The 18,611-nt window shown below is 53.3% G+C and overlaps 9 protein-coding genes across 9 annotated transcripts; 4 read left to right on the top strand and 5 right to left on the bottom strand.

The window, feature by feature from the left end:
• Positions 1–63: 63 nt before the first annotated feature.
• K489DRAFT_372066 (uncharacterized protein) lies at positions 64–588 on the top strand (the record flags this gene model as incomplete). The annotated part of the gene is made up of 1 exon (XM_033603299.1): positions 64–588. The coding sequence occupies one exon, from the start codon at positions 64–66 to the stop codon at positions 586–588; it is 525 nt and encodes a 174-aa protein (XP_033458168.1).
• On the top strand, positions 570–874 carry K489DRAFT_382170 (uncharacterized protein). The gene has a single exon (XM_033605309.1). It carries the CDS (start codon positions 585–587, stop codon positions 831–833), a length of 249 nt encoding a protein of 82 aa, XP_033458167.1. The 5' UTR covers positions 570–584; the 3' UTR covers positions 834–874.
• An 875-nt stretch (positions 875–1,749) lies between these two features.
• On the top strand, positions 1,750–2,628 carry K489DRAFT_266781 (uncharacterized protein). The gene has a single exon (XM_033600085.1). The coding sequence runs from the start codon at positions 1,922–1,924 to the stop codon at positions 2,480–2,482; it is 561 nt and encodes a 186-aa protein (XP_033458166.1). The 5' UTR covers positions 1,750–1,921; the 3' UTR covers positions 2,483–2,628.
• A 581-nt stretch (positions 2,629–3,209) lies between these two features.
• On the bottom strand, positions 3,210–6,289 carry K489DRAFT_266779 (DUF1212-domain-containing protein). The gene is made up of 2 exons (XM_033600084.1): positions 4,556–6,289; positions 3,210–4,496 (listed from the first exon to the last, which is right to left on the bottom strand). Exons 1-2 carry the CDS (start codon positions 6,041–6,043, stop codon positions 3,249–3,251), a joined length of 2,736 nt encoding a protein of 911 aa, XP_033458165.1. The 5' UTR covers positions 6,044–6,289; the 3' UTR covers positions 3,210–3,248.
• On the top strand, positions 6,290–7,260 carry K489DRAFT_266761 (uncharacterized protein). The gene has a single exon (XM_033600083.1). The coding sequence runs from the start codon at positions 6,536–6,538 to the stop codon at positions 7,037–7,039; it is 504 nt and encodes a 167-aa protein (XP_033458164.1). The 5' UTR covers positions 6,290–6,535; the 3' UTR covers positions 7,040–7,260.
• A 1,661-nt stretch (positions 7,261–8,921) lies between these two features.
• K489DRAFT_322910 (ATP-NAD kinase) lies at positions 8,922–10,433 on the bottom strand (the record flags this gene model as incomplete). Its single annotated transcript, XM_033601658.1, has 2 exons — positions 8,922–9,543; positions 9,610–10,433. The coding sequence occupies 2 exons, from the start codon at positions 10,431–10,433 to the stop codon at positions 8,922–8,924; spliced, it is 1,446 nt and encodes a 481-aa protein (XP_033458163.1).
• Positions 10,434–11,022: 589 nt separating this feature from the next.
• On the bottom strand, positions 11,023–12,225 carry K489DRAFT_382165 (uncharacterized protein). Its single transcript, XM_033605308.1, has 6 exons — positions 12,174–12,225; positions 12,082–12,114; positions 11,960–12,016; positions 11,893–11,905; positions 11,558–11,832; positions 11,023–11,496 (listed from the first exon to the last, which is right to left on the bottom strand). Exons 1-6 carry the CDS (start codon positions 12,183–12,185, stop codon positions 11,332–11,334), a joined length of 555 nt encoding a protein of 184 aa, XP_033458162.1. The 5' UTR covers positions 12,186–12,225; the 3' UTR covers positions 11,023–11,331.
• A 525-nt stretch (positions 12,226–12,750) lies between these two features.
• K489DRAFT_266643 (uncharacterized protein) lies at positions 12,751–14,267 on the bottom strand. The gene is made up of 2 exons (XM_033600082.1): positions 14,028–14,267; positions 12,751–13,968 (listed from the first exon to the last, which is right to left on the bottom strand). Exons 1-2 carry the CDS (start codon positions 14,102–14,104, stop codon positions 12,771–12,773), a joined length of 1,275 nt encoding a protein of 424 aa, XP_033458161.1. The 5' UTR covers positions 14,105–14,267; the 3' UTR covers positions 12,751–12,770.
• Positions 14,268–16,295: 2,028 nt separating this feature from the next.
• K489DRAFT_341780 (SET domain-containing protein) lies at positions 16,296–18,565 on the bottom strand (the record flags this gene model as incomplete). The annotated part of the gene is made up of 5 exons (XM_033602288.1): positions 16,296–16,755; positions 16,836–17,261; positions 17,391–17,695; positions 17,742–18,105; positions 18,275–18,565. 5 exons carry the CDS (start codon positions 18,563–18,565, stop codon positions 16,690–16,692), a joined length of 1,452 nt encoding a protein of 483 aa, XP_033458160.1. The 3' UTR covers positions 16,296–16,689.
• Between the last annotated feature and the right edge of the window lie 46 nt (positions 18,566–18,611).

Here is an 18,611-nt window from a genome sequence, read left to right as displayed (position 1 = left end):
GATTAATATTACTATGACGAGGAAGGAAGACGTTAGATCTCGTCACTAGACTGTCTTGGAAGAATGCCCTATTCCTGCTCTGTGGGTAAGTACCAGTCTACCACTTCTACTACTGCTGCTGCTGCTACTGTACTGTTCTGCGCTATGCAAGAAGGTGGTCGGTGTATGCCTCTGTGCATTCTATTACAGTATCTCTCGAAAAGCTTGTGCGAGGGCGAGACCGGAAGGCCGCCCGAATCTGCAACAGGACCACCATTACCACCATCATCACCACCCTACCACCATTCTCAGCTGCGAAGACGCCCAGGCCAAATGAACCATGGTGATGACGATGCGCCCGCTTGGGATTCGTCACTGCTCTCGAGGAAAGCGAGTCGGTGGCTTGGTTATTGGCTGCCCACGAATGAATGTCAATCATCACATGTGCAGTCCCGCACCATCATCCGCTCGTCATTGGGGAGAAGCACCACCCATAGAAACATCATCACCGCATTCTTTCACTACTACTACTACTACTACTACTACTACTACTACTACTACTACTACCACCACTACTACTTCAGACATACGATTTCTTGTTCCGTATGATTACTTCCAATGTGAGTGGTATCCGCTGCTGCCGACACTGCCGCCGTCGCCTCTACTACAAGGCATACTTGGACATCTTGGCACCTGCGTACTACTTACAATTCATCGGTCTCCGGCACTATGGTGACACACTGAACGTCACCTCGTCTCGACGACCATTTCGCTACGTAACTGGGCAGGTAGGAAGGGAGGAGGAGGTACATGTGCTGTATGTATCATGTGTACAATCGCGATTGCGGTGGTAATCATCCCCCAGCGACGATGAACAGTAAATAAATAAAGTTGGCAAGAAAGCCTCGGACAAACATCGGATTGACGTCATCTGCGCGCGTGCGCCCCGAGCTTTTCTCGGTAGGTGCCGTGTAAACTTTCGGCCGTTGGTCTGCATGCAAACATTGGCGCTTCCAAGATTTCTCCCTCACACACACACACTCTCTCTCTCTCGCTGTCTGTCTACCTAGGTGTCTCTCTGTCTCTTCCGCCCGTTGAAAGTCACTCATCATGCCTCATCGTGCCTCACTTCATAATAAAATAAGTCTATACAATGACCACCTGGCACACAGTATCAAATCCTACGATCTCGAGAAATTCGAGAGGCTGACACACACCACCATCCACTCGACACTATACCTGCTTGGCGCTTGCGTGGCCACGTTCGACCCACAGCGACATGATGTCTGCCATGCGTGCCTAGCGACATGGATGGTCCCTCCGCACCAAGTGACTACTGGATGACCTGTCCAGCGGCGAAGAGTGGTGCTGCTCCAATCCACCTGGTGCATTTGTGCGAGTGCGCTACAGGCATCGTTTGCTGTTCACGCTTGCAACGCGATACGTATCATGCCCAGCACTGTATCGACCCTATCTAGAACTGCCGACATACCTAGGTAGTCAAGCAAGTCCATCGTCGCCGTCCTCTTCGCCCAGAGATGTCCATGGCGCAATCCAAACAACTTGTCGCATACGGACTGGAGTGATGATCGATCGAAGCACAGACAACACGCTCATCATTGTAGATTGGCACGAGCGTCGGCGATGACGTCTCTCCACCGTTGCTGGTTGTATGCGTATACAGAGTGTGGCAGTGTCCATTACGCCAATTGCTCCGTCTAGCTAGGTACGGAGCAGGTAGGCAAGAGTGCGCATACAGGCGATGTCGTTGCAGTGAAATTGTAAATGATCTGCGGATTGAAGGACAGTAAACAGAGTGGAAATCCATCCGGTCTGTCCTCGGACGACCTGCGCCACACAGCACACACGTTCATGACGCGGCGAGCCAGTCATCGCGCGGTATTGTACGCAGCACCGCCACAACCACCACGACACGCAATTCATGGTGGTGCAGCAGGAACCGTGGATAGCCGTGTCGATCAATACCCACTACAGCACGTGCATCCTTGGTGAATCAACATGGGTAGTAGGGGAGAGACAACTCCACCATCATCCCGTCTCGTGTTCCACCCCAGGTCGGTCTGCTACAGTAGAACATCACAGCGATACATACGCCCTGAGTACTGGTTTACCTGCGGACACACGTGTGCACGCCCCAGCCTCCTTTGACCTAGTCTACCGACCGAAACCAGATGCCCGCAAACACGTTTCACCACTTCCTTCACCTCGAGTGATGGCTGAGCGCCAGCACTGCAACCCCTCTTCCTCTACAACGCCTCACTTCTCCTCGAGAGGACCTCGAGAGGGCAGACACATTGTGGATCGTGAGCGATCAGCAGACCGCGTAGCAGGCATTGGCATCATGGCTTTCGTACAAGAGCATACCCGGCAAGGGTGTCGGGAAGAGCGACGAACGAGCCTCTGTAGCGTCACCATCTCAGCAAACATCGAAAATTGGAGAGGATGGCAAAGGGAGGGAAGCCACGCGAACGTAGATCGTTGACCGGCTCCGACTGCCAATCATTCCCCCGTAGGAGAGACATCCGAATCAAGGTCCGAGATGTTGATCTATTTCTCATGGGCCTCCCGCGAAGCCCGACGAGGAGCTCCACGTGTCGGCACCAAAGACCCCGTAGAACCGTCTTGCCTCAGGGGGAAATCCACATCATAGGAACTTGGAAGGGGCCGTTTTCGGTGAGGCGCGAGCACTCTCCTTTCACCCTTGAGAGGATGGGATGACAAGTCATGTGAAAAAGGCAAAGGTGTTTTTTTTCCGGAAGGGATCGTAGAAATCAAATGACATTGTTGAATTCAAGGCAGTACGAAAAAGAAAGGAAGAAGAATCTCTATGAGCCACCGAACCCAAACTCCATGCTGCCTCCGAAACGCCCGTTGAAATGGAAGAGGAAAGAAAACGATCCGAGCAGGCCCCCGCCCACCCTGATGCCAGCAGGGTTTCCGGCGCGGAGAGTAAACCTCTCTCTCTCTCAAAGGAGGGGATCGAACAATGTATTACAATTATGTTGCGTGCGCCATCACATCGTGATGTTCCGCCGCTCGTGCCAAACGTGCCCTCGCAAATGCGAAAACTTCAGAAGGGGAAGGAGACTGACTGGGGGCTTTCCGTTGCACACCAATGTGCTAATCTCCAAGATCGCACCGGGGAAAAGAACGTCGATAGGAAAAGAATGATGAACGAGAGTTGTAGTGGTGGCTTCAGCATCGAGTCGGGACGAGGATAGAAGATCGTTGAGACGCTTTCTTTTGTCTCAAAAGGCGAATAGTCCGGATCGTTTCTTGCCGAACGGATAGACGACGACTGCGCTCAGGAACAGGCCGACGGTGATGCCGATGGCAATTTGAATGACCGAGGCTGCGACGTTGAAGATGACGGCATTCAACCCGCCTTGTGGTGATCCGAAGGATGTGCCGTTGATCACATTCGGACTGATGTAGCCGTGACCCGTGATCTGGTTGGCCGATGCGATTCCCGAGACCAGGGAGCCGTTCACCGACAGACCTCCCGGCACCTGCACAAAGATTGCCGGCAACATGGCAGCGGCCGCAAGACTGTAGCCAATCTTCCGCACGCGGGTCACTGGAGTGTTCGTCGTCGTCGTCGCGGCCGCGCCTTGTTCCATCGCGCTGGGTGTGTCGCGGGTGCTACTCCTCTCAAACACGAGCTTCCGCATTCCCTGCCACCACGGCAGCACGCGGTCTTCGAAGACGTCCAGGACCCAATTCTCGACCCGATGCCCCATCCTCGAGTAGACGTTCGCCAGGACGCCTATGACAAAGGCGCCGAGGGTGCTGCTGATCTGCGGACTGCCCGCGAACCGTTTCGAAGAGAAGAAAGATGTGAGGTAGCCGGCAAAGGCGAGAAAGACCATGACAGGAATCTGCCGCCATTTTGCCTGGTTGATGATTGAAGAACAAAAGGCAAAGCAAGGGACGAAGAAGAAGAACCAGTAGTTGGGTAACGGGTGGTGACATTTGGTGGCCGACGTGGCGTTTTCGTCGATGATGCCGTAGAAGGCCGTTCCCATCGTGATGCCGAAGCCGAGGAATAAGGAATAGATTATGGCGTATACCATTCGCACACTTCCCGCGACGATCGATCGCGATTGTAGCTCCAGCGATGCGCACAGGACCACGTATCCAGGTAGGATGAGTGCTATTGACGACTGCGCGAGGGCGGAGAAGCAGAAGAGGTTGCCACCATTGATGCTTCCGAACGCCCGCGCCAGGAACGAAGTGATCATCGCTGCGACGACCTCGAACACGTTGGCGTAAAGAGGTGACCGCGGCGCCACAATGAGCTGGAGAATCCCTAGGATGCAGCCCAATATAAAGGCGATGGGCAGGTCAATCAAACGCATGCCGAATCCAAAGGGACCGACGCACATGGTGGCGATTCCGTAGAAAAGAATGCGGAACCATATGCTGTGCTTGACTCCCCTCGATGTGATCTCCTTCAGCCTGAGCGTTGCATCTTCAACGCCGACGTGATCATGAACCTGATGATTACGTTAGCATTCCCTGTGTGTGTGACACAAGCCGATAAGGGTCTACTCACCACTTCCTTGTAGATCTCGTGGACGTCTCGCAATTTGCCCAGATCTAATCCTTGGGTGACTTTGACAAGCTTCACTTCGGCAGTATGCGTGTCGGTGTCGTCGAATGAGATGATCATGGCGCCTGGAATGTACAGGAATTGAGCATCGATCTCAAGCACTCCCGCCGTCATCATCATGTACTCTTCCAGACGGTGAGTCGGTGCTCCGTAAAGCATTAGCGCCTTGCATAAACGTAGCAAATATCGCTGTCGTTGAATCGTCTGTGCGATGTGTTTTGTGATTCTGACCTCCTCGTCCGTTCGTAACCGAGTACTCAGACGACGATTCAAGGCAGCAAGGGCAGCGTTGGCGCTCAACGAGCGCTTATTGATGCCGGACTTCTTTCCTTTCCTATCCTTTCTTCCATCATCGATTAGTCCTGCCGAACTAGGCTCTCGCGAGCCGATGAGCGTGCTGCTCGCCGAAGCCACGGAGAATCTGCGGGTCCGTCCATGTGAGTACCAATGGTTGCCCAAGGGAGTGGTCGTCTCTGCTGCAGTCGGGGAATGCGGAGGTGAGTGCCAGCCGTGCTCGGCGGAATTTGTATCTACGCTGAAGTTTTGCGTCACACGGAGCCTTCCGAATGGTCTGCTGCTGCTACCGCTAGTGTTGTTGGTGCTGCTGTTGCCATTCTGCTGTCCGTGTAATTTCAAAAGAGCAGCTAGGATACCGCTGCGGTAATTCTTTGGAGGTTCAGAGTAGTCGTCGACATCGTCAGGAACCGTAGGACCAGAACTTGACTGCCTCCGTTGCTGCTCCGGAGCCGGCGCCGGGTCTCGGCCCGCACTGGGCGGTACGGCATTCTCGTCGCCTTGCGTGATCTCTGTGACACGATACGTCGTACGTCGAACTGGTTCCGGCCTTGATGCACGCTGAGGTGAGCCAGATCTTGAGCCGGAATGTACCCACGCTCGTTCCTCGCGCTCCCGTCTTTCGACCTTCTCCGCAGTCTCTCGTACTCGATCAGCGATCAGTGAGCGGTAGCTCGTGTCACCACTATTCTCTTCATCGACGTTTGGCTCTATGGTCAACGTCACACTCAGACTCCTTATTGCAGGTCTCGGTCTTGTGGATTCAACGGTGCGGGATAGCGCTTGGTGAATTTGCTGGGTGATATGGGCGGAGAGCTCGGGAATGTCGCCCTGGTCGTCGAGAGTGGCGTCGAAAGGTCGCTCCGGAGAACTGCTGCTCTCTCGAGTCCGCGCTGGTGATGAGGTATGTATTGCGGTCGACCTTGATTGTCGATCTTCTTCAATGTCTGCGACCTCTGGCTCGTCATCAGAATCGCTCCTTTGAGGGTTCTGTATGCCGCTTGCAACACTGTTCCGCCGGCTGATCACGGTACTGGGCGATAGAGCATTGTTCTGATCTGTTATTGTCCGTTGTAATCTGGGCTCTGTAGATGTGCTGGCGAAAGGATCCGCAAATTCGATGACTGGAGAAGGCATGATTGGCAAATCCAGTATTGCCACTTAGCAAACCACCGTAGAACTTCTCGAATGGATGAGCGGTAATAACATCCGGGTTGATATGTTCCAGGGAGCCAGAATGATTTGAGAATGACAGCGCTCGCTGCTCACCGTTTAGTAGCTTGGCTTCACTTCAGGTCGCGCGTGGTCGTTGACAAGATGAGCGCAGGACTTCCAGGGAGATGTTAGCTGTATTTTTTGGTGAGAATCTCGGCCGTGATGTTGCTGTGAGGTAGATGAAAGCGTCACGATCAAGGGATCGTCTATTCTTTATTGGACGTTCTTGACGTGAGATCTTTGACTTCCGAAAAACTCGTGGGGGTGGGCCTCGACAGACTTGGGTTCGGATCAGGTAGTATATATCGCTCTAGTGATTTCGCGTCACGTAATAGGACGAATACCGCAACGATTGTGTCGTAGCCCTGAGACAGAGCAAGGAAAATAGTCCGAGGGGCTGGAGCACCCCGGTATATGTTTCGAAGCGAGCAGGCACTTGACGAGAGCAGGCACACCAGGGGTGCAGATCACATCAGTCGGGTAGCTTCGAGGGAGAAGAAGAGCAGATCGGTCCTCGTTGCAAGCAACGGCACGACCAGATCCGACACAACGTATACGGCACACCTCGCGGGCGAATCCATCGTAGACATGTCGAAGAAGCGTCAACATGCATGCCGAGCGGTGCCCTCTCACAGCGCATGTGTCGAGTTCATCGCAATACGAAGCGCTTGTTGTCGCAGACAGAAATCATGTCAATGTCACCTACCGTTGGAGACAATCGCCAGGAGCGTACGGACCGTTTGGGTACTGTCTGTCATTTCCTACCGGTATCAACGGAGCGTCCGACTCTGCGAGATCCCGCGCTCCCGGACTTCGATCAGCGATGAAAGCGGATCACGATGTCTGACACATGCGGGCCGGCCGCAAAACGGCATGTCAAGGTCAGATTGCAAGGCAACTCAGGAACCCCAGGTCTGAGACGAAAACGTGAAATGATTCAGAGCCTAAAGTAGTGAGAAGTCCTTGAAATGGCTCAGTCTCAAGCAGTTGGATGTGTTTTCCTGAAATGAATTCTGAAGTATCTGTGAGTTTGTATCATATATTTCAGTTCATCCCACTTCGCGGATGAGGATGTTCGCAAAGCTCTGCAGAAGATCGTGAGTACAGTGATGCTTCACGAAGCCGGCGCTCGTTATACCGTCCCCAGCGGGTGAGCCGTCGGGTTAGCCGGGACCGTCGCGGGAACCTCCAAACAGGCCAAAAACCTCGCTTTCTACCGAAGCCGTGGGTTTTGAGTGACCGCCGTCCTAAATTTGGGTGTAAACGAGCCAACCTTGGTGATATGACCTATATCATAGAGATTCTTGAAATTTGTCCTCTTTCTCGGGGACGAAGACGTCCGTTTGCCTGGCGCTATAGCTCACGTGACCCTCAGCTGGCCGGCGCCCTCGTATACACCGACGGTATGGCTGGCCCCGAGATGCCGGCCTAAACAGGGTCTTACTGACTGTATGCACAACGGAAAGCGATCGACCCGAGCTCGATCTTGTTGAACGTTGGAACGTATGCGGACCGCAATGCGTGGAGGGCGGGAGGCAAGGATGCGCTGGCATGCGTATGAGCGACAAAGAGATGGCAATGCATGAGCACATAGCGGGCGTGCATGCGATATGATCAACTGTGTTCGCGTCGCGGGACGCGCAACCCGCGCGCGCGGCCGATCTGACAGGCACGCCGATTTCCCGCGGTATCCCTGTTCATCATCGGGGCGCGGCGTTGAGCGTTGACAAGCTTGTGCAGGACGCAGAACTGGCCACAATTCGTCGACGACGACGGCGACATGCATTACCTGTCGCTGCCCAGGTGAGCAACGTCCTATCGGCTCATCATCGTATCCCCGTTCGGGATCAGCCGAATCAGGTGATTCGCTTCACAGGCCGCCCCTGCGTGACACAGTCGGCTCAGGTGCGATTGTCGCGCTGGACTCAGGCTGACTCCACTTGTAGACTGGAACGAGGCAGTAGAGGCAAGAATGTAAGTCAGATTATAGTCATGTTGCGAAGGAATACGAGTGATGTACTACAGCTACACGTAGGGTTCCATGTCTCGGGGAACTATGCGGGTACCTCTCTGCCGCCGCCCGCGCAACGGTCGGTGGTGCGCCATGATAGCCCTGGAAGTGGTAACTTGGAATAGGTGGCTCTGCGCACACGCAATGGAAAGTGTGTCCACGCAAATGGCCACCAGATGTAACGACACATGTGCATATGTAAATTGCAGAGAAGCGGTCGCACCTTGCGGCTCTTTTCTATGCTCATCCTTCTTGCCAAACTGGCGGTTCTTGCGAGCATGAGATCATGCACCCCTGCAACGTCTTGATCGACGCGCAATGTTTTCACGAGCGATCCTCAGACACGGCGTGCTTGAAACATGCCGTTGTGATCACCGGCCGAATTATGACGACACCAAGAACTACGGCGAAGCCGACCCTCGCGGACTCGTCCTAGGAAATCTCTCCCTAGAATGTGTGATCGTCCAGCGCGGACATTGCATGGGCAAGATTCGCCTGTCCGTCGGCGTCCGGTTGCATCATCATAGCGGTGTCGACAGATGATCAACCAGTTTCTAATTTCCTCTCACCGCCGTGGCTCGGGTTCGTGCCGCACCCGTGATATCTCAACCTTCGACAGACATGCGTGTAAACTCCGAAAGACACATACCTCACTTCTTGCTTCTCGAAGGGGCATGCCTCAAGTTTGAGGTCTCTCGTGGTTGCCGCCGCGTTCGGAATTAGTGCCTCCATATCCACTGATCATCTGGTAAGCGCACGTTCGAGTATGACGAACCTGCCGAGCATGACTCACCTGTCCTTCGTGCTCACGGTCTCGGCATCATCCTCAAAATCGATGTCAAACTCGGGATCTTTGTCGCCGCCGGCTGTGAGCTTCTCCTCGCTGTCCAGCTCGGCGCTCGTCCCCTCAGCGTTACCAGCCCACCCTTTCTGCTCTGCAGCTCTTGTGTTCCAGCGCAAAGTGCGGGAGATGCTATCAAACCACTCTAATGGCTGACCCATGACGGTAGGAAATGGATACCGTGACGCTCGAACGACGACTTCGTCTCCGCGACCTAGCTCGACCCGACCCTTGCCATCAAACGAGACGAAAGCGCTCCCTCGTCCAGTCGAGGGAATGGAGACTTTGAGCGCCATGTCATCGTTGAGTAGCATTGGTCTGAAAGACAAAGTGTGCGGGCAAATCGGAGTCAGCAATATAGCTGGTATGTCGGGATGCACCAGGCTACCGCCTGCACTCAACGAATACGCGGTGCTTCCCGTTGGCGTACTTAGGATGATTCCGTCGGCACTGATGCGTGTGAGGAGACTGTCATTGGCGTAGAGATCAAGACTCGAGATGTAGGAACTCGGCCCGCGGTCGATGACTAGCTCGTTCAAAACTTCATGTGATTCGCCTTCTATCTTGGCACTTTGCGGTTCCGGGTGAGATTGCGCGGCAATGGTCGAAAGGCTTGTTGTTGACGACGCAAGCGACATATTTGAGCTCGTGGTAGAGAAGGCCGGTGCTCGGTACACTGTGCAGGTAAACCGCATCCGTAGATTCACCTTCATCCCGCTGTCACCCATGACGTGGTTCAGCTGTTCCTTGTACCTCGAAAAATCAAAGTTCGTAAGGAAACCCAAGGAACCCAACGAGAAAGAAAGCACAGGCGGGACGATTCTTTGAAACAGCCAAGATGTGAATAGGACGGTGCCATCACCTCCAAGGGTAACGACGAGGTCGAAAAGTTCTGGTCGCTCCAGGCACAACGCAGGCGTCCAGAAGTTGAGCATGTCCTTGAACTTGTCGTTCTGCGCTAGTAACCCGTCGACATCGAAACGCTTCGATTTCTGCAATTTCGAGTCCACCCACACATTCACGCCGACGTCTTTGCCGTAACGAGGCGTGGCGAGTAGAAATTCTACCAGCTCCCTGGTGACGGTCACGAGTGTGTTATCACGGGCCTTTGTGATGACCATGACATTGCGCACAGCACGCTTCAGTGGCCGTCGTTGCAGCTGCCTCGAAACTTCCCTGACACTTGCAGCCGTTTGCATTAGTCGGCTGTGTGACAATTGATCGTCAAGACGGATCTCCTCCAGGACTTTCTGGATGTCCACTGCGTCACCAAATCGCTTGTGGAAATAACATGGACTTGTGAGCGCCGCAAGTCGCGCTATTGAGGGCGTGTCAGAGCGCAAACTAAACCGTGAAATGGCAGCGCTGATATCATGTGGCTCGCGAGGCGACTTGCTCCTCTGTTCATCCAACTCCGCTTCTACAGCAGCCTGAGCGGCGTACACCTGTGGTGCAGGCATGGGTAGTTTTGCAGCGCCGGTGGAGAAACGACGAGGTGCGGTATCGGCGTCGCACTTGGGAAATTCCCCATTCACTCTGTCAAAAGAGTCTCTCCGTATGGGAGGACGGGACATGGCCTCTGCCATGGCAGGCTTCCTTTCGCGAGTCGAGGTCGCATCTGGGTGGTCAGGTGGTGGTCCGCTTGAGCTCATTGTAATCTCATGAAGTGGGACGATTTGTGAGCGTCGGCGATGACGCCTATGATAAAGGCGGTTCTAAAATAAGGATGTCGCACGGCGGGACAATTAGCGACGGATTTACCGGAGATGTCCACGCATAAACATTCTTGAAGTGATGTAAGGACGCCGCTTCAGGCCGATAATGCCATGGGCTGCGCAGCGCGGACATCAGCTGGCATGAGTAATGGAAGAGCTCAAGGTCATGGTCACACGTTTGATTTACTGTGTAAATGAACCTGGAAGTGGAGCGGCGGTGTCCAGATAACCGGATTGCACGAGTGCTTAGAAAACACGGCTAAATTAAATGATTATGGGCAGGTCCACCGGCCGGTGGCTGCTAACCTTGGAGGGTAGGGTTGCCATCGAGGCTGCTGCCTCTTAGGGTTCTGTTTGGGGTTATCTTGTGGAGGGCACCGTGTCTCAGACATCGATGCTCAGGCTCGCCATGGATAAATATACTATGGCTATAGAATCAGGCACTTATGAAGAGCACATCGTGCCATGAGGTGAAATGGTTCTGCGTTCGTGTTCTTGCGCAGGCGCAATCACGATATCTTTCCTGGCATCATCACAACAAAAATAAACTCAACACTCTCCTTCGACCTCGATCTGGCTTCTAAGCCCGGTCACCCGTACCATCCATGTAAACCGGATATTAGAAGTGGATCCGACATGCAGTCTATTTGCCTTGGGCAGCCTGGCGTGCATCGGCGTCCGCTTGCGTTGTGATATCTGCTTCGGCTCCACGTTGAAGCGTCTTGCCGTGGTCGTGCTGTGCTTGACGACGCTCCTGTTCGGCGGCATCACCAGTCAAACCGGCGATAGCACCACCTACGGTACCAGCCTGGATTGATGAGTGTCAGTTTCGAAACATCTTGGCTCGATATCAGTGTCACTATGCTTACCACACGCTCCTGGATACCAGTACCGTAGTCCTTGAGTTGGCCGGCAGCCTCTTGAGCCTTGCCTTGCTCATTCTGCTGTTGACCCTCGGTCTTGAGGCCCTGCAGACCTAGAGTACCACCCACAAACTCCTTGCCAGCTCCTATGGTTTGATTCCAAGAGCCTGCTTGGCGGTCAGGGTGATTCTCGGCAACGCCAGAAGCAGATACGGAGTAACCTCCGACACTGGCGCCGGCGTGTGACACGTCATCCTTGGCCTTTGCAACATCTTGCTTCTCTGCGGGCTTTTATCAGACGCCTTGGCAAATTGAACGAGCAGAATTCATGAATGACGTACGATCGCCTTCGACCTTTTGTTCAGTCAGCGATACACTCTTTCATATCAAAAATTGGGTCAGTGTGACCTTATCGGCTTGACTGCCAGTCAGAGATCCGAGGAGGCTTTGAGCGGCCCCGGTGGCCTAGCAAGATGTGTCTATGGTGAGTTGGAGCTCGTCGGGGATTCATATAGCAGAGACTGTCGTACCGAATCAACATATGACTGGAGAGTAGAGGTATTCTGCAACGATCAACATGAGAATCATGAAATTTCCGACCCGAGCGAACTTGGAGCAGTACCTTGTCCGTCATTTTGGGAATTCAGACGAAATGTGCAGGGGGTTATTGTCTATTTGGGTATGAGGCTGCGGCACTGGAACTGTTGGAGGGAGTCGCATATCCAATAAATATGTTCACGGCACATGGGCATCACGATCGCAAAGTGCCCAGATAGGAAAGTGGGATGAGAGGGTTTATCGGACTAAAACGTCATCTCGTGATAGGCTTCACATGTGACAGCCCTCCGAAATGGCCACATGGCTCGATGATTCGTCGAGAGCAACACATTTGGGTAGCAATACTGAAACGAAGCGTAACTCGAAACTCTGATCATACTACTGATTGAAATTGATGGTACTTTTGCTTTGTACATAATGCTTTTGCTGGAACGAGAGACTGGATCCTTGTCATCAGGCCGCCCTCGAGCGATCGGAGAGCCAAGGCCTCGCTGCAGCGCCGCGCTGCACATTTCGTGGAGAGATCGTGACTCGCGCAATTCGATCTTCAAGCAAAGATCAAGCCGAACGCCGGCTGTGATGTGGGCGATTAGCTGTGCCATAAACCCTTTCTGCTCGTAGTTGTCGTAGTTCTCAGACGAGCTACTAGCACGACGGTTGTCTACAATGCCAGTACAGTATCCAAAGTAGTGTTTTCTGGATGTGCGAACTCGGATAACATCATGGGATTGTACGTGCCGTCTTCGTGACAGCTGCTCGCACTCGCCCATTCTGCTGCCAAATCCTCACCGTTGCTCAAGCAATCGTCTGGTGAGAAGGACATGACGCTGTCAGAGTGATCCGCATCGCTGTCGAACTGATGATAAGCCCAAGATGCATGATGCATTGCCATAGATGGATTGGCCATGATGCTAGAATGAGCGGGCTTCAGCTCCGACCCCTCTAGTAGGACATCAACGCGCGGACCTCCGAAGGCTTCGTTATAGACTGTGAGAGGTTCACTCTCTGCATCATTCATGAAGTTCCCCCATCCGCGAAGTCGAGAGTCCGATTTGGAATGCGCGAACACAGGAGCTCCGTTTGAGTCGTTTCCATACGGAATGTAATTCATGTTTGGATATAGAACGCGCTCCGGCTGAAGTGATTGAGACGATAAAATGCCAGACACAGCCGATTCAGCCGACGTCGGCAGTCCGAACACAATACTGGGTGATCGTGCTACCTCCGAACGGGGTGTCGGATATGTGAGCGATTGCTGTTGTTGTTGTTGTTGGGCGATCGAATCCCGGAACCGCGCGCTATTTGGAACCTGGTCGGCGCTCTGCATCGACGGCGTTATCGGCGCCTGATCGCGCAGACACGGATGCTCAAACGCAGTGTTGAGACGAGCCGGCGCGGCCTTGCGAAGCTTGCGAGAATGTTCGAAGCCATGCGTGGGTCCAGACCACGGCTGTAGCTGGTCTGAGGGAGAGGCGGTTGGCTTTGTAGGAGGAGAACGTGGTGAGTGCGGCATTCTGCTCGCATCAGGCTTCGCTGATGGCGCTCTGATTTGTTCGGCAGATTTGTTGGTGGACATTGCTGCGTGGGATCGTTTTCGAGACTCCGAGCCTTCTTGAGTCAAGGGCAAAGGTTGGCTGTGAGAAAGTGAAGCGATCTTCTTGTTTTTCTCGTCAAGCAACTCTCTCAGCTCCCTCGTTTCAGCCTCGAGGACTCTGACCCTTTCTTCCAACGACTCGGTGTAGCCTCTCGGAAACGCACGTCGACTGAGCTTATCACTGGTCCTGCATTCAAAACCGACAGCAGCACACTGCGAGCAATATGGACGAACGCCGTCACATTTTATTTTCTTGCTACGGCAACTTTGATGGCAGCACGTCAGTAATCAGGACATTACGCATTGTCATGAGATGTGACTGACCGATCGCAGGCTTGCGCAATGCGGCATTGCGAATTGTTGCCAACTTTGATCACTTTCATTGGAAGTACGCCTGGCATGATTGGATACGGTTGCGTTAGGTCGACCGGAATTCAAGATGCGAGATGTATTGCCAGATTGACAACGGCCTGGGTTGAGAGATGGTTATGGGTAGTGATCTGAGACAATAGAGTAGGCAAGTCAAGGTCGGAGAAGGCAAGAATATCCAAAAGGTAAGAGCTCAAGGCCTTACGTCGTACATGTAATCGCGAGGTCAGGCTGGGCCGCAGAAACCGCATTCGACATGGGACTTACGACCATGACAACACCCTCTCTGGGGCAATCAAGGCGACAATCCGGGGAATACCAATGGATGGTTCATGGAGAGTGCAGGGCGGCATCGCGTCCTACTCGTTCACACGACCACTGCAGTGATAGAGTGGGACCCTTTACGACCGCCGCCGCTTGGCGGATCGAGGCAGAGTAAGCAAGTAGGTACTGGATGTAGAAGGTTGCGACTGACGAGCGTTTGCCAATCAATTTTAGCCCTGGACCGTCTTGACGTCTGTCACTAGCCTTGAACAAGTACTGTCTGTTGCGGCCAAACACGGTTGTGCGCCATCTCACGATCTCTACCCGCGTGAGTACATCCGATGTGCTATTGGTATACACGCTTGCAGACGTAAGGTGCATGCATGACGAGTAGCTCGCATCTGGCTCGAGGTCATCCGTGGTCTCGCCGCGCGCGTGTCTCCTACCCCTTCATCGCAATGGGCTGAAGCAGCACAACCTCATTACGTGATATGAAGGAGGGACTCGCAGGGCTCTGCAATGTGATGATTCTTGACGAGGATGACTGGTGGTGGCAAGCCTTGGTCACTATCGTCAAGGACCAGGCGGGCTATTACCCAGTTTCAGCAGCTCAGTGGATCTCGCTCGAGATCGCAGACCACGAGACAGAGGGCGCTGGTCTCACAGCCTGTCGAGTCTAACGACGATGATGGAGGTCAGAGAACACTAAAACAGGCATGCAAAACCTGGGGGAGGGTCGCATGGACGCCCGTCCCGTCGCAGCCATACGAGCTCTCTGTTCGGTTGGGGCGGACCCGAATTTTTATTACAATTTGCGGGGTCGGGGTCGGAACCCGGCAGACCAAGCAAGCGGCCAGCCAGCTCCAGTGATGATTTGATGAACGAACATGCCTTGTAAAGTACTGAGAGAAAGGAAAACAAGGAGATGCACTTACCCTATTTGTCAATACTTGTATATTTACATGGTTTGTTCGAGCAATCTCCTTTGATTTCGATGTGCGTTCTCGAGCGGAGAATCCGATAGACTACACACTTTACTCGTCATATGAGACTCTGGGTGTGTGCCCCAGACGTTTGCCTACGCCGTGCCGCTGTGGGCCCGTGTCTTCCGCAACTACTGTACTCTTTATTACTGATGGAACCGTGTGCGACGCGGACGCAGTTGATGCACAGTCTCTGCATATCGTCGACATGTTATCACATAGGTACTACTGCATCCGCCATAGGAAGTGCTGCTGCAACATGCGGTAGCATCGCGCGCGCATCAAAAGCAAAACGGAGTCAAGCACACGCCTCCCACCAACCATTGCTGCCACCCGTGGACTGGATGGATAATTACTTTTGATGAGGTAGGTAGCTTGGGGCAGGGCGGGAACCGGGTCCGAAGCCATCCCCTCAAGCCGCCTATAGCCGTCTCCTTGCTAACTTCCCTACCTACCGACCTATGTATTGGAGTTGGTATCGACAAGACGGAGCCACGAGTTCCACAGCCGATGGTATATGATCACGGCAAGAGAAATTCCCATAGATCCGCTATAGATCCACAGGCCTATACGGAGAAGCTGCCACTTTTGAGCATCACCATGTGCATGCGTATCCACCAGATGCTTAGGCTATTTGCTAGTGTAGGGCGAAGAGCGCAGCCACACGCGCGCGATATTTGCCCAGCAAAATACATTAGAAAGTATTGTTGGTACCTAGGTAGGTGGTAGTCTGAGAATTGGGGAGTGCCGTGTGCATGCTTTTTTGATGCTGCATTGGCACACACACACGCATACACGCACACACACTCATACCTGCCAACCCACCCATCCACTCCGTTATACAGTAATTGTGAATTCACAGTAGCCATGGTGCCACGCACCCACATCCACAAGCACGCACACAAGCTGCGCCAAGTCTCTGAGACATCGAGCCCGCCCGATAGGTACAATGTATACATTTAGATATGTTATGATTGGAGCGCATCGTATGTAGTTTCCCATTTACAGAACGAAAAGAAGGCCCTATAATTTATTCCAAGGTTATCACCTGCAGAGAGTCGGGTCCAGGGCTGTCTTTGTGGCTTTTGTGGGGTGCTTGATTAGCGCAGGCGATTTTAGCCCAGCTGGGCAGCCATGGCGGCATGCGGTTGAGCAACGCAATGCCCTGGTTGGGCCCGCGTGTCGTCCTCTCCTGCACCATGACGGACCCATTGCTGCTCAACCTTTGCAAGATGCTGCTCCACAACCTGACCACCTGACGTTTCTGCGCTCGCCACAACATATGGTACGTGCATGCTCGCACCTCAGTGACCTCCTTCTCGGTTCTGGCATGATCTCCGATTCTACTGTAAGCCTTCGCTCGCTAGTCATCATTCCGTCCGATTCATCTCTGTCAGATATTCTCGAACCACGGGCGAGTCAGCCAGCTCAATTTTCTGTTCGTCGATCGAGTCAGCCATAGTCCATGTGCCGCGTCTAGTAAGAAACGGGCCAAGTAGACCGTCGTCTTGCTCACCTGAGCCTCGAATACCTCGTATGCCTTTTCTAGAAGCTCGAATTCAAGCCTTCGCAGCTTCAACGCTAGGTCCCAGGGTCCGGTTCGAATCGGTGTTCCGTCGCCATGCGGCGTAAGTTCAACGCTTTCCTGCGTCTCAAACAGTGCCTGGAGCTGCTCGAACACACGCTGTTGCAGAATGACAATTGCCCGCAGTCTAAAGACATCCCACAATTTGTCCTGTGCGAGAAGTCTCCGTAGTCCGTCGGCACCCTCAAAGTCCTGGCCCCGAAAGTTGGCGCAGATTTCTTCTTCCCCATCGATAGTTTGAGCGAGCTGGAAGGAGAGACCGTCGTCTTCACTCACGCAGAGGAGCCAGACGAAATCGCCCTTCCAGTCGATCTCTGCGTGTGAGTTCGGAGTGGCAGCCATCGAATCGTTGGTGTCCTCATGCGCATCATGTGCATGGTGGAGCCCTACCTTCGTGACACCCTCTTCCGCATTGGCCTGCGCGGCAAGCGACCCTGCATCTTCCATCGTCATTGACGAGCCGTCTCCCGCCAGAGTGGGTTCTACTGCAATGTCTATTAGCTTGAACCCCGGAGCGCAATTTGCGACTCTCGCTTTCGCAGCTCTGCTTGCGTCAGTCATGGGGATTGAAAGGCTGAGGAACAGCGTTTCGGCGGTATCCATCGCATGGTCAATGAAGCCATAAGAAAACAACATCTCGCAGGCTCCCTTTTCGTCTCCGTACGTAATTGCGATCTCTTCATCCTTCTTCACAGACTTCCCGTGAATTAACCGCAAGACATATGAATCCTCGGTCTTGTCATATGTCACGTTGGTCGCTTCGCCAGGTGCATGGCTGGCAAGGTCCATCCCTGTCATTGTTAAGCTCTGACAAACTGCAAGTATCGTCATGCGTACCAGGTATCATGCAAGAGCCATGAAATTCAAGCGCTCTGGAGCGAAACATTGCATCCACTTGCATCCAGTCGTCAAAATCGAGATGTGTCTGAACGAGCCGAAACCACTTGGTGTTTGCAGCCATCGCGCATAGTTCATCGTACTCTTTGTGCAGGCGAATCATCTTGGAGGAAACGGCTGGTGCGAGGGTGGTGCCATCAAGTAGGTGCAGTTCTTCTGCGTTCCAGAACGTAGGAAGCATTTCGCACGGCAGCGTCTTGACATATTGAGTGAACTCACATCGCACGCCGATTTTCTCAACGATGCTTGGGCATGACAGAGAAGCTTGGTATAGCAAGAACGTAAGTATCGCTCCTCTGGCAGTCTAATGTCAAATCAGTGTGGGATTTGCAGCATGCTTAGATACGTGCGACATCATGGTAAGGATCTCGAATATGGAGGAACGGAGGCAATAATCTGAACGAGAACGGCCGTCCATGAGATGGCATATACAGAATTGGCTAACAGGCGTGTGCAAAGAAGGACGAACACACCCGGCCCCAATCACCAAGACTCTCAATGACCTGCCTCAGGTCCTGATCGAACAGGGCATGATTGTTCACAGTTTCGCTTGACAGAACTAGTTCTTTGGGAACAGTCAAAATTTCCCGTGACAGCGGCGAGAGAGATTCTATATCTTCGCTCGCGACCAGAGCAGTTCCTCTTCCGTCTATCACTCTGGGACCGACCGCCTCGAACTTGACTCCGTTGTGCCGCAGCCACGCATAAGTGGTCCCGAGATCGGCCTGCAGCCATCCTTCTTGTTTTCCTTGTTGAATGAACATTGCGATGAAGGAGGAGTCTTTCAACGAAATCTCGCCAAACGTGGAG

The sequence above is a fragment of the Dissoconium aciculare genome (assembly GCF_010015565.1).
Source record: "Dissoconium aciculare CBS 342.82 unplaced genomic scaffold K489scaffold_9, whole genome shotgun sequence".
NCBI classification, from domain to species: domain Eukaryota; kingdom Fungi; phylum Ascomycota; class Dothideomycetes; order Mycosphaerellales; family Dissoconiaceae; genus Dissoconium; species Dissoconium aciculare.
Note: the sequence above shows the minus strand (reverse complement) of the source record. Positions and strands in the feature narration are given on the sequence as shown.